General features: G+C 31.4%; 1 protein-coding gene across 4 annotated transcripts; it reads left to right on the top strand.

Moving 5' to 3' along the window:
• Positions 1–555: 555 nt before the first annotated feature.
• LOC132914974 (DNA-binding protein RFX2) lies at positions 556–13726 on the top strand. Of its 4 annotated transcripts, none has more exons than XM_060974543.1 (17): positions 556–857; positions 5359–5669; positions 5908–6088; positions 6378–6422; positions 6769–6874; positions 6935–7034; positions 7138–7293; positions 7441–7572; positions 7856–8037; positions 8134–8604; positions 8679–8800; positions 8872–8969; positions 9025–9180; positions 9265–9467; positions 9545–9698; positions 9779–9830; positions 9909–13726. In XM_060974543.1, the coding sequence occupies exons 1-17, from the start codon at positions 740–742 to the stop codon at positions 9950–9952; spliced, it is 2631 nt and encodes an 876-aa protein (XP_060830526.1). In that variant the 5' UTR covers positions 556–739; the 3' UTR covers positions 9953–13726. The 4 variants fall into 4 exon arrangements, with proteins under 4 accessions (XP_060830526.1, XP_060830525.1, XP_060830527.1 ...); XM_060974542.1 differs by having other exon boundaries at positions 5896–6088; XM_060974545.1 differs by lacking the exon at positions 556–857 and adding an exon at positions 4305–4923 and having other exon boundaries at positions 5896–6088.
• Positions 13727–14555: the final 829 nt, after the last annotated feature.

The raw sequence follows: 14555 nt of genomic DNA, 5'->3' as shown, positions 1-14555 counted from the left end.
TATTCTATAAGTTCTAAGCTATCATAAAAGTACAAATATTTATAATAAATATGATGGGAAAGTTGCAAGAAATGTAGATGAAGTCGACGGTGCTCCGAAAGGCGAATTAGAACTTTCTGGCTTCGAATGATGATAACTTCCAAATGATTTGTAAAAACATATTGCTCAAATTGTTAATTAATAACAATAAAACGCGACAAATTAAGTCAAATATTCCATGAAATATGTTTTTATAGTTATATTATAACTTACTTTTAAAACTAGAGGGAATATATTGAATACGAAGAATTGCAGCTATATTTCATCCTTTTTTTATTTAGATGACATTTCTTCGATAAAATATTGGTTGTACCTTTATCTGCCTGATGCCTGACTAGAATTTTAGATGTTTGAAGGAACACAAATTTGGTATTTTTTGGCCATCCTCTTTTTTGAATATAAATAATTTTTTCGTAATCAAATTAATCATTATTCCAAATTACAATCTATAAGTATTATAATTTATGGGTACTTTTTCTCTTACTAGATTCTTATAAGAGAAAAATCGTATATTGTTCTCTCTGTAATTGAAGAACTATAATCTGATCTTCGGTTGTTATAAAGCGTGGTTGAAAAAATTTACGACATTCTGGAGTAAAGAGCAAATAATTTACGCCCGTGGAAACCGTATCTCGGGATACAGTCGACAGATTTTCCCGCGATTAAAACTCTAAAACTTTGGCGTGTACTTCGCGAAAGTATGGAGTGGCAGGAAGAGGACGAATACAATTCCATTTTTTCCAAAAGATATTCCATAATGATGGCGGAAGAATCCTCATTGCCAATTATTTACTATCGATCTCAAAATTTGTTGTCAAGTAAGTTTTACATTTACATATTTCCTATACCTGTCAGAAGGTTAAACGTGCAGCGAAAGTTTATTTAAAATATAACATTTTTGTCATTGGGTGTAAACGTATTTAGTTGTTTTAGGAAGATCTTATTCAGGTTATTCCTTTTTGTTACGATAATAGTAATTACTAGACTGCGAATTTTTATGCATTTTTATATTTTTATGAACATAACTAAATAGATAAAATTCCAATCAAATTTCTAATTTAAATAGAAATTCGTTTCATCTACTATCAAATGTTATAATAAATTTCCTATTTTGGATATTTCATATTTTTTTGCACATTATATGCATTGTGCGTCATGATGTATTTTGGCATCATCAGACTTCCCATAGATGTACAAAAATCCGCAATCTAGTAATTATATTTGTGCATGATTGGTCAGTTATTTACAATCTCTCACTCTTCGACAATTTCGAACAGCGCGCCGCGTGAAAGCGCGGTGTATTTGTATGATCGATTGATTCAAACGAATTAAATGCAGATTAAGATGAATTGAAGATACTCTGACATATTGCATATGCAGTCGGGTAAAAATCAGCGGCTAATCTAAATGATTATTCATCGGAGCAAAGCAAATGTCATAATGCAGTTAGTCGGTATCACGTATAGGCTGCGCATTGATATGCGATTGCGCACACATACACTAACTGCTATGGAACACAGTTTCTATTTATGAGTTACATTTGCCGTTTTTCGAAAAGGGGATTCCTATGGAAAAAAACCTTGAGTTAAATCTTATCTAAACGAATGTTATAGATTTTAGTGACTTAATCGAGTCCGACTGTTAATGTAGAAGAAGGGCACGCGCGACATTATTCATAGGCGTATCAATAATTCTATAGACCCGGTTCAAAATTATACTGTAAGAATAATTTTTTACTCGATTTTAATCGGCTATTAATAAACGCCGATTTTTATGCATTTATAAGAAATTTGAAAGCGCAGAATTGCATAAAATGCATGTAATACGAAAAAATGTATAAAATATTTAAAGTATAGTGCCTTCTGTAATACTTAATAGTTAAAAGAATTTTTTACTGAGATTCTACTTTTTAAATTATATTCTCAAAAATATAAATTTACATAAAAATCCGCAGTCTAGTTACCAAATTCATTGTGTATTGCGGGATATGTAACTTATAAGATGATTTTAACTATGGTCGCGATAGAAGTGCTTGATCACGTAACATACACAAAACCTAGTACTAATTAAGTTCACTGTCTATCAAATTGAACTTAAAGATGGCCGAAACTTTAATAAAATATGGTTAAAAAAAGCGAATACTATTTCGTTTACTCTAAAGTACATTTACTTATTATATCTTACTAATTATATATATAGTAGCTCGCAAAAATATTCGAACACTGAACACAAAATTTTTTTATGAATATATTATACGCATTATATAAAACTTTGTGAAAATTTGTTAGCACTGTAATTGTGATTATAATTATAGAGTTTGAAATCAATTTGAAAATGTATATTAAAGTTACAAGATATTTATTGCAAACATACACTTAGTAAAAAATTATTATATAGAATGAATAGTAGTCTTAAACATAAAATTAGTGCTAAAGATGGTCTGGTAAAATATTATAGCTTATTAATATAGAAAATAATTGATTGTTCATACTGTGCTCATCCTTGCAAAGTGTATGTTTTCAATAAATATTTTGCAATTTCTATGCACATTTTTAAATCCGTCTCAAATTTTACCAATATGAATCACGATAGTCACGTTTCACTATAGTAATAATGAAATTCCAAAATGTTTTTTATAATATAAACATAAAAGTTCCTAAGGATATTCAAATACTTCTGTTAACGTATGTATAGAAAGAGAATGAGAGGGAGAAGATCAAATTTAATAATATTTAGTGAAAATAGTGAGCTTAATCAGACAACGTTAATTTGAAAGAATAAAATTTAAAAACATGAAAGGGTATATTCTGAAAGAGCATAAATGATAGTGGTAGTTAGTAGTATTGGTTGTTTTATATATATGCATAGGGTAGTTATAGCACCCTAAGGTAAACGAAGATTAGGTACGGTACTGGTTGTGACGCGGGCAGTGATGCCGTAGTCAAGGCGACCGCAGCAGCAGACAACCAACACTCCGACCAGCCGTCGACAACAAAATATACAGGTTTGTCGGAGTGTGCTGCTCCGCTTTTCCACTTCTACGGTGCCTTGGCTGTCCGCGTGGTTTCCTGGGTGACAAGTACGGCAGTTCCTTGAACGGGAAAAGCCCGATTGAAATACGTGGGGGGACACGTTCGGTCGCGCAAGTGCGTCCGGGCGTCGTATTGAAAGTACACGCCATTCATGAAGACAGGTGAGTAAAAAAGAAACGTATGAACCGCGCTTTCTTACGATTCTAATTATCATTGTTTGTGCGCGTGTTCATAGAATTTTCTAAACACGATTACGGAAAACAGAACGTAACGTGTTCGAACATACAGCGTACTAGCGTCTTATCAAACCCTGCTATATTATTAATTTTATCATCTGCAATATGTATTTGTATAGTGACAGTTGATACAATTTGATTATTCATAGTTGTAAGCTGAACTATCCAAATAACTACGATTTATGGTTCTGAGAATTTTTTCACGTTTCATAATTGTATTTCTTAATGCAGAGTCATCGTACTATGGACATTCATATGTTACTGTTTGAACTTTTTATGTGAGGATTTGTTGAAAATGTTCACACTACACTGTTAAGACTATGAATCGTTTGGTTGTTTAGACATTTACAGAAAAAGACTCTGGACCAATTAGATTAATCCTCTGATTTGAAAATTTCATTCGTTTTAAAATGTTATATTTTCTGTGGTCAGTATATCTTCTAAGTATTTGCTGTAGCAAAGATTAATTAATTTCTCCCACAGAGAAAATCATTGCAGATTTCTTGCTTTATATATTCCCCTATTGCATTACGCTTTGGTGATTTTATTGTGCACCCTACCTGGGGGATATCTAATATTTGGAACCCTGTGTAGCATTTAATTAAAATGGGCTTATCAATGTGAATTACTTCTTGAAGCATGAAAGAAAAAGCCTACCTTTAGCCATCTAATTATTTTAATAATGATGCTGCAATAAACTTAAAATTTCAAGTACTGCAATGTTTCTTGTTCAATATGTTTATAGATTATGTTTGTAAGATAAGACTTGTAATATTAAGATATTTGAAAGTATATAAATATATGTGATATTATATATGGGGAACATGCAATGTAAAGTAATAAATAAGGTGTGCTGCAGAACACTTTCAGGCATCAGTCATGCAGTCATGCATAACAGAGGCCAGGTGCATACACAGTATGCTTTCTAATGAAACCACCATTTTCTAGAATAACATAATACCTGGTATCAAATAATATATTATTCTTATATTTTTTCTCAAATTAATTATTACATTAATAGTATTTTAATAGTTTTATGTTATATTATATATTTGCAAAGAAAACGATTAATATATCTTTTTTCAATAGAATATACAATAAAAATTTCTATATCATATTTTTTTTGTACCATCGAAACTTTTTCACGGGTACGTAGGCTAATTATAAAATTTATTGTTATTGATCAGGAGGGAGTTTTAATACTCTCTAATTGCACCTATGATCCGACCTTTCCTATCGATACTTTCAATCCCCTTGACAAGAGTTCTATGTCCATCCACGCGTATGCTACATTTTAGCCACTACCCCTCGCCCTTTCGTTTTCTTCCCTTTGTAACATTGTTTGGTACCTGTCACCCTACAGGTACAGGGTGTACCAGTACATCTTGCTACACATACGTCGAAACGACAATGCCGTGTTTCATTCGAGCGCTCTTTGAGGCTTCTCTTTGATCTATAGATTATTGAATGCTACACACCTGCGAGAAATTACGTAGGCGATTCTTGTTATATGTAGGTTAGGGTGTCTGTTAATCTATCGCTATAACTAACATCCGATTCGCGGGTATCACCGTTTGATTATGTTCCCTGCTTCTGCCTATCAACGTATACAATATGTATCCTGAAATTTATTATAATAAAAATGATTAACTCTACTATATTGTTATTCTTTCGATACTTATATACTATCGTATTTGTTATACTATAAAAAATAATACATTCTTGCACATTGTATAATACATCTACACAGCAAAATATACATCAAATTTTTATTAATTTACGAAATATTTATCTTTCTCATTTTGATTTAAAGACTTTTCAAAATGTAGTACATAATACTTATCAAGTGGAATAATTTGTAACAATCTATAGATTTTATAGTAATTTTGCTTCCTTTATTTATTAATCAATTATATTTCTTTAGTATATTTAGTATATTCTATAGAACGGCCATAAGCATATAGAAAGAATTTATAGCAGTTCTTCCTGTGCTGAGTCTGTTGGAGAACGTTATTGATATTTATTGCATTTGTATATGTATACCTCTACAGATTCTTCCCTTCACAAACGGGGAGGTAGCAGTAGTGGTGATACAGTGGGAGTAGAGAGAGGTGAAGGAGTGATTGCCATGACTACGACAGGAGCCCAGTATGCCCTCGCAGCATCCACCAGAGCTAATAACAGTGGGGGTAGCTCTACAACAGTGGGGGTGGAACCTAAGCCAAGCGTTGTTGTCGTGACTACTTCCAGCTCCAGTGGCAGTGGTAATGCAGCACAGAGTCAGTCTACGAGGGGACAGCAACTTATCACTGTTGTTACCAGTCCTGATCCTTCCAGTCCAAATAATCTACAACCTATACAGGTTTGCTCAACTACATAGTATTAGTAAATTCTCTAGTTGCTAAAAGATTTCCTTTTTTAAAGAAGTTTTAAAGAAATTTTTTTCATGATGTATGGAACCTTATGTTTATCAATTATATATATGTTTCATATTATTGGAAATGAAGAAGCTGTGTTAAATATTTATATTATTATATAGAAATTTACTGTTGATCATGAGAACATGCATACTATAAATAATAATTTAGTTATTGGTTCAGGATCCGCTTGAAACAGCTGCAGACTCTTCCAACGGCTCAACAGGTACTCCAGCGCATGTTACAGCACAAGTTGTAGTGAATACTACCCATTCTGGTCAGCATACTCTTGTTGATTCTGACGCTGCATCCACGTCTGCTGGTACCATTGTCAGTGGATCTCCGCATTTTATTACAGTAACAGGTACGTTTTGAGCCAAAGTTAATTTCAATTCAGCTGTTAGTCGCAAAATTGCCGATTGCCGAGTCGAAAATTGCAAAACGTTCAAATTTGAGAACTTGGTTTTAAAAAATACCGTTGATATATATAAAAGGAAATCGCGATAAGTTGTCGAGAGACTCCTTATAAGTATATGTTAGGGGTGAGTATCAGGATCAGTTTGAAAAAAAATTATAGTGTTTGAGTAGAGATTTGGCCCTTTCCATGCTGCTGAAAAACATGCACCTCTGTTCTTCTACTCTGACCACACTAGGCACCAGTGACTCACCATCCTACGCGTCCCTCACAACGGCAGTAGGTGAGGGCAGAATATAATTAGCATGCATTATTTATTTCATTACTAATGTACAACATACTTGTAAAAAAGTTATGTATTATTTGTTAATATGCATTAATTAATTTTGCATGTTATAGTACGTTTTTTATATGGATGAATAATAAAGAAAAATATAAATAAATTTAAATACCTGTAGATATAAATTTTATTTTAAGAGTCAAAGCGCTTACTTAAATGCACTCTATTTTTTCTAGTGATTGGCAAGATACAACTGCGTAACTTCTAAATATTATGCATTTCACGAAGCTTATTTCGTGTTAAAGTGTTGTCTATGTAAATATATTGAAATATATCGCGTTTGTTTCAGTGTCTGGTGAACCGGAAGCGGTGGGGTCCGAGTCGGTTTCTCATCCTACCTATGTTCAATATGTTGAGGGGGATGGTTCTACATATATACCGACAAATGGCCAGATGTAAGTATATCGATATAATATTCAATCGTTCCACTAAATTTTATAATTTATCATTCATAGGACATACCCTGTATATGCTGTTGGAGAAGCAGGAGCGATGTATACTCCTGCATCCAGTCAGTACTACACACCAGCAACCACACCAGTAACTTACGCTCAGGTAATTTATAAAAGATCTTATCTGCTATTAATGGATGTAACTGCAATTCTAGCGTAATGTGTGGTTTTTAGTATTATCGTGAATAATATTTCATTGCATGTAGGTTACTGGTCAAGGTTCAAATTCTACAACTGGACAATTGTTATCCCAGGGCAATGGGACCTATCTTATTCAACAGAGTGTTGTAGATGGGGATCCGACAGCACACGCGTTAATATCTGCAGCCGCTGCACGTGCTAGTCCACAGACAGAAAATGCGGTAAGATAGCAATGCATGTTTATGGTTCCCATTGCTTTCATTATTATTTTGCAAAACTCTGTATATATATATACTTTTATATATATATATATATACTTTTTCGAAATTGGGATTTAATGTGGTATTGGTATGTTGGGTGTTTGATAGGAAACTGTGGTTAGCGGGGGTGGAGGGGCATACTTGATCAGCGGTAATTCAGGAAGTACTGCTGTCACCGTGGAAGATGCTGCAGCAGCAGCTGCAAATATGACGCATGCCACTAGAGTTTCCCAAGCAACAGTAAGCTGATACATAATCTCTACTTGTAAGCTTAGCTATACTAATTTGTTGTAGCATGCAAAACTGCTTCTTTAGAGGTGCTTTATACAAGCTCAAAATTTAATTCGGTTCGCCAATAATGCAAGAAAGATTTTTTTTAACATAAATATTACTAGCATGTGTGGGTATTATATGTAGTTTGAACTAGCATTTTATTTTCTGATTTTTTATGTATATAGTGTTATATATCTGTCGTCCGTTAATAATATAATTCTGAAATTTATAATGAATTTTATGTAATCAGGTTCATTGGTTGCTTGAAAATTATGAAACAGCAGATGGTGTTTCTCTTCCAAGATCCACACTTTACAATCATTATCTACGTCACTGTTCCGAAAATAAGTTAGATCCTGTAAATGCCGCAAGTTTTGGGAAATTAATACGTTCCGTTTTTTTGGGTTTAAGAACCAGACGATTGGGCACAAGGTAAAAGACTTTATTGTTTTTTCTAAATACACTCTGCATTATATTTTAATTGTGTGTTCTAAATGATTTTGTTTTAATCACCATCATCTTCCACAGGGGAAACTCAAAGTATCATTATTATGGAATTCGTGTTAAACCCAGTTCTCCTTTAGTCATGCTAAACGAAGATGGAACACCGCGTCAGCAGCATGGTACAAATTCGCAAACGAAACGATTCAAATTTGTGAACCAGAAACAGGATACTACATATGAGAACAATGCGCATTCGAATACGAACATTTCTTCGAACAATTCGCCGCCACAATATCATCAATATCTGGGTGAGGCGAGTGGTGCTATTCCAGAATTTCCAGAAATAATAGTCGGACATGGTTCGTCCCTTCCGGAAGATTGCACGTTAGAGGATATTGATACGTTTCGTAGTATATACAGAGAACATTGTGAAGCCTTTTTAGATGCTGTTCTCAACTTTGAGTTCGCTACTGTAGAAAGCCTTTGGAGAGAATTTTGGCGTAGCCAAGACAATAATAATGGTGATGAATGTGAGGAAGAAAAATATTTATCAAAGTAAGATTTTTATACTCGATTTTTTAAAGAAATTTCTGGAAAAGATTTTAAAACATTTTATACTGTTTGTTTAGGACTAAGTTATATCAGATGTGTAAATGTTCAGAAGTTCAAGATTTCATAAGAAAAGTTGATTATACATTTTATCAAAATTTAGTAGAAGTATTAATGCCTAATGTGTTGCGACCCATACCGAGTGAGTTGAATTGATCACGTCATTATATATTAGTAATATCATTACGGTAACAATTGATGTACAATTTCCAGGTTCATTAACACAGTCTATCCGAAATTTTGCAAAAGGACTAGAATCGTGGTTGACGTCAGCAATGGCTGATTGCCCTGAAGAAATGACTCAAATAAAGGTAGTACTAAAAAATAATGATGAATTGTATCTTTTTTAACAATATTTTATTTTAGTTGACTGCTGTATCTGCGTTTGCTCAGACACTAAGGCGTTATACATCGTTAAATCATCTTGCTCAAGCTGCACGTGCAGTGCTTCAGAATTCTAGTCAAATAAATCAAATGCTAGCTGATCTGAATCGCGTTGATTTTCATAATGTGCAAGAACAGGTATCTAATTTATTAAGGCTTAGTAATTTAATATAAAGTGTACCTCTTCCAACACTAAAAGATGCATATATGTGTATTTTACAGGCTTCGTGGGTATGCCAATGCGATTACGCAATGATACAACGTCTGGAAGCAGACTTTAAGGTAACATTACAACAACAAAATTCATTGGAAGATTGGGCAATTTGGTTAAAGAGCGTTGTGACTCAAGTTCTTAAACCGTTCGAGGAAAAGCCAACATTTGCAAAGGCAGCTCGACAATTTTTGCTCAAATGGTCCTTTTATAGGTAATTATTTCAAATATATAAAAGATTACGATTAATTCCTTATATCTTTGATTATTATTTTATTATTCATTCAATAGTTCCATGGTTATTCGTGACCTTACTTTAAGAAGCGCAGCAAGTTTTGGATCTTTTCATCTAATTCGATTATTGTACGATGAGTATATGTTTTATTTGATTGAGCATCAAGTAGCAGTTGCCACAGGGACAACTCCAATAGCAGTAATGGGAGATGTGTGTATTCTTGTCAAACAATGTAAGATATAATATTTTTAATGATTATTGGATTAATAGCTGTTTTTATTTTCTTTCAGAAAAGTCAAAATTGCTCTTTAGTTAGCGCGTTTGGGGCCACTTCTAATGGAGGTAAGTTACGTTTGCTTAGTATTTTTCATGAATTTTATCCATTTACATGGAATTTGTAATTTAGAGATGTTTTTTTAGATGCGTCAAACACAAGTCAACCAAAGCGTATGAAATTAAGCTAACTGCGTGCCTACGTCTTTTAGTTTTGAAAATAAGCCAGTAGCACCTGAGAATGGAACGTTAGCACAAGAGCATGCAGGCCTACTAACACACTAGTCCCATAAATTATAATTTTATATAAGATGAGATCTTATTGTATTATGACTTGAACAAAGAAGATTTTTGCATAACGAACACCCAGGATATATACAATCTAAGTAAGTTTGTGTGATATAATGTGTAGGAATATGTAATGCAATCTCGTTTCATACGAGTATATGATGCAAGTGTAACGTATCGCTGGCACGATGTTTAGTACATTAATGTATCATCTAGTCGAAACATCCTTGAAATGTGTATGGGACCATGAATTTATCATGCCCTTATAGTATTCAATATTGAAAGCTTACTCGACTATAAGTTTCGTTTCCTTTGAAGCTTTCGAGCATTCCGAAAATTCTTAAACTTTACCACTAATAACTTGAACTTTGTACTACCTAATGTACTTTACTTTTTAGCATGTTACATGAAAATTAAGTCGAGTGAGCTTAAAATAACAAACATCAGTTTGTGCAAAAGAAAATAGTCGGAAAGAGAGCATTTTTAACGGAGAAAATTTTTTCTCCTAGAATTCATATCGACGGATTCTATTTTGCACAAATAATTGAGTAACATTTTACAAGATCCGCCCTGTCGACGGTATTGTCAAAAGAAAGAATAAGAAAAATAACTGTTCCTACTGGAGCAGATTCAAATTAGATTACTATAATGGTATAATCGATACCAGTTTTAAAAATTTCCGATTTCCATATTTTTTAATGCAATTTATTAATTATATATCAAGCTGCATAAAAAGGTTTTGTTGTAATCCGTCTGTGTGTTATACTCTATATATATTCTTTCAGTACTTTTAAACGAATAGTACAAAACAGCGATGAGAAAAGTGACGAATGTAATGGTATAATATAATCGTTTTGATTTACTGATAGAATATACATTATAGTTCTTACATTAAATGTATATATGTGAATGGTATGACAGAGAATTGCACAGTTGTTGAAATTTAATATGAAAGAGAAAGAAGAACATAAAATTGCAAATTGTATCAGTGAAAATCAGTGAGTGTCTTCAAACATACTTCGCATTTATTATATAATTTTAATATATTTAACTACAGAAGATGATTTGTATTTGTAGACACTCAAGTAACTTATCTATGTAGTAAAAGCTATCTAAATTTTAAGTATACATTGTGAATTTCATGTTATGTATTTTTGTTATATATGTATTATTTTATGAAAGCATGTCAAAATATGTAAGTTGTTACAAAAGTTGAAAACACACATACTTTTTTTTTAATGTATGATTTCATCATTTATTGTATTTATTTATTTCAGCCTGATGGCCTAGAAATTGGATTTCGTGTTACATAATGATTTCATCATTTATGATTATAGTTAGATTTAATTATATATATCACAGCCACTTCCTAAATGTGGAAATTAACTGAACTAATGAAGATATACTATAATTATTTATGACTTACGATATGATACCAAAAGACTTATATTCTAATTTGATATGTTCATTTCTAAGCATTTTAGTGTACATTGAGAGAAAGGGAGAGAGAGAAAGAGAGAGTATAATTTGTTGCACATTGTAGGTTCATAAAAACTTATAGCTATTATTATGTTTTGTTTCCATAAAAGTTTGATATTTCTGAATTTCTCATATTTCATGTCATATTATACATTTATTTCATATATTTAGTGACATGAACAAATATATACACACACTATTATATACTTTGAGAAAAGTACAAAGTTTCAATGAAATTAATGTGTACTGTTTGACATATTTTTTCAGTAACTTGCTTATTATGGTTATTACCAAATGTCAGAAAATTACTCTAACAATTCCATATTTATAAAACAAAAGTACTTTATTTGAGAAACTTGCGCTGAAGTAAACTTCAATTAATGCTTGCACATTTACGGAAATGAATATTGAATATATTAAAAGATTATCTTTCAAAATTATCACTACCTACATGCGAGTTTACTCAAATACAGAATTGATGATGTAAACGTATTTTTTATTGCAAAACATTGCTATACAGATTGTTTAATTAGAGTTTGTGAAAGCACGTTACGTATTTTACAAGAAATCAAGAATTATTATGTAAAAATATACGAATTGCTTGATTTTCCAAGAGAAATCCTGTCAGAACGTATCTCGAAATGTAGGAAATGAGTAATTGCATAAATGTTTAAATCCATTGTAGGATGCTATTCTTATTCAATATTAAATTAAAAGATAGAAACTCCTATGAACAAACTAAATGTTTGGCAAAACTTGGTGCCTTTTATTTCATACAAGAAAGAAACGAACATTTTTTTATTGTACCTTGATTATATAAAGAATCGAGGCCAAACGACCAAGATGAATGGGACAGATAGTTATGCTCTTCCTTTAGGGCTTCTTTTATAGCATTTTATTTTGTAAAAAAGAGTTAGGAAGTTTTTTCAAAGTGATGAAGTAGAAAAGAGAATTAAATGAATGTATGAGAGGAAATGTATGCATTTTATAAAAATATTGTATCGAACAAAAAATCGCGATTATTTCTTTTAAATTTATTTGAACGACTTTTTTCTTGCAAGAAAAAAGATTTCTTCCAAAATAAAATTCACTTTGTTAAAGGTCATAATAAAGGGTACTAAATACTGATCAAATTTATTACATTGCGATGTTCGTAAATAGTTTTAACAAGAACAGGATACGAATATATATATATATATGTGTATATATATATATGTGTATATATATATATGTGTGTGTGTGTATATATATATATATATGTATGTATGTATGTATGTATGTATATGTATATTTATTTATTGTATAAAAGTATTGCATATATACACTAGTCAAACTTTTTATAGATTTAAGTCGAGAACAGGGATTGAGTATCACACAGTAAATTGACCATTGGTTGCGCATTATATTATTTGTGTGCAAAAGGAAAGGATAGAATATTTCCATAACTATAATGAGCTTATACATGTAAAAATTAATGATATGTGTACTTAGCATAAGAATGGCTTTCTAAGAAATTTCTATATTTCTTTTTTTGTCAATAAGAATTCATGCAATGATGGCAAGTATGATTGAATATAGAAATGTGTGTTAAACGAATTCATTTTCAAAATGCAGCATTTAAAAATCAAAATCAAATTAAAATGTTTTATTATATTACACAAAAATGATACTATTCAAAAAGAAATGTTTTGCACGGTTCTGTATTCATTGATACTTGCTTGTACTTTGTACTTCTTAGGTAGAATCGCTGTTCGTAAGTTTCACATAATTATCACAAAGTGCAAGCAATTGTAGTCTTGTTGTTGATGATAAAAGATCAAACTTAACACAGTTTCCTATGTTGCGAAAGAAGACGGCCTTAAATAATTCCAATTGTAAGACAGAAAAAAAGATTTACTACGTTGTTAAGAGATGAACACTGAGAACAAACGAAAAAGAAGAAAATTAAGAGATACTCTTGAAAAAGGAAAAGTAAAAGTATCGTTTTCCTTATAACTTAAAGAAAATATTTTGATACCTCCAGATTTGCACAAGTCGAGTGTCATTCATTACTGCTTAAATAAGATTATTTTTACTGAATGCAGCTCAAAATGATAAACAATTTATATAAATTATGTGAGGTGTAAGAAGCTCTAAGAACTGTGTGAATGTGCGAATCACAAAAAATGGAATAATAAATATATGTTTAAAACTTGTAAGATTGCGTTTGTTATCTAATTTGTGATGTTATCATAAGTCATTTAGTTGGCGAGTATTTTTCATTAAAATAATTCATTGAGAGACATTTAAAAGAATAAAGATAACTTAACAAACTTGAAATCTATCAACCGGATACCACCTAATTTTATTTTTATGTTTACTATAAAAAATGAAATACCTACAACGTAAATAATACAATAATCATTAATGTTAGACCAAGGTCTTTGCTCGTTCAAAATTACTCGTGTTTCACACGAATCACGTGTGGACCCCGAAGTCAAGTAAGTTGCTCTCTCAGTCGCTACGTTGCGCGCGGTCTGTATTTATGTCGTTGTGCACGGTGGAACGAAATTTTCCAAATTTTTCACAAAATTTCAAGAAGTTGAATTAGTTTTTATTCATTTCGTATATAGTATACTTTAAAAAGTAAGTATTGATATAAATAAGAGTAATTTATAATATAAAATACTATAATAACAACATAAACATTATTAATGCAGGCTATAATGCTTTCTTTATCTATCTTATTCCACGAGCATTGTTAATTTGTCGAGAATTTTATTCTTCTTATTCAATTTTCAAGTAAGTATCTTCAGCCTAATTATTATCAGCATTGCGCAATATCTTGCCTCTTTTGTTTCAAATTGTATTTACCATAAAATTGTGATTAATTTCAAAGTATTCGATTATGAGTTTTGCAGATACTCGAAATAGAAAATAATTTATATGTATGAAAATTAAATCTTTTTTTATTTATTATGTGTATCTAACATATCTAATATCATATCTCACTCATTAAAATAAAATCAAGAAAAAGGGGAATAATAC

Source organism: Bombus pascuorum, chromosome 15, assembly GCF_905332965.1.
Source record: "Bombus pascuorum chromosome 15, iyBomPasc1.1, whole genome shotgun sequence".
NCBI lineage: Eukaryota > Metazoa > Arthropoda > Insecta > Hymenoptera > Apidae > Bombus > Bombus pascuorum.
This window is presented reverse-complemented; position numbering and strand designations above follow the sequence as displayed.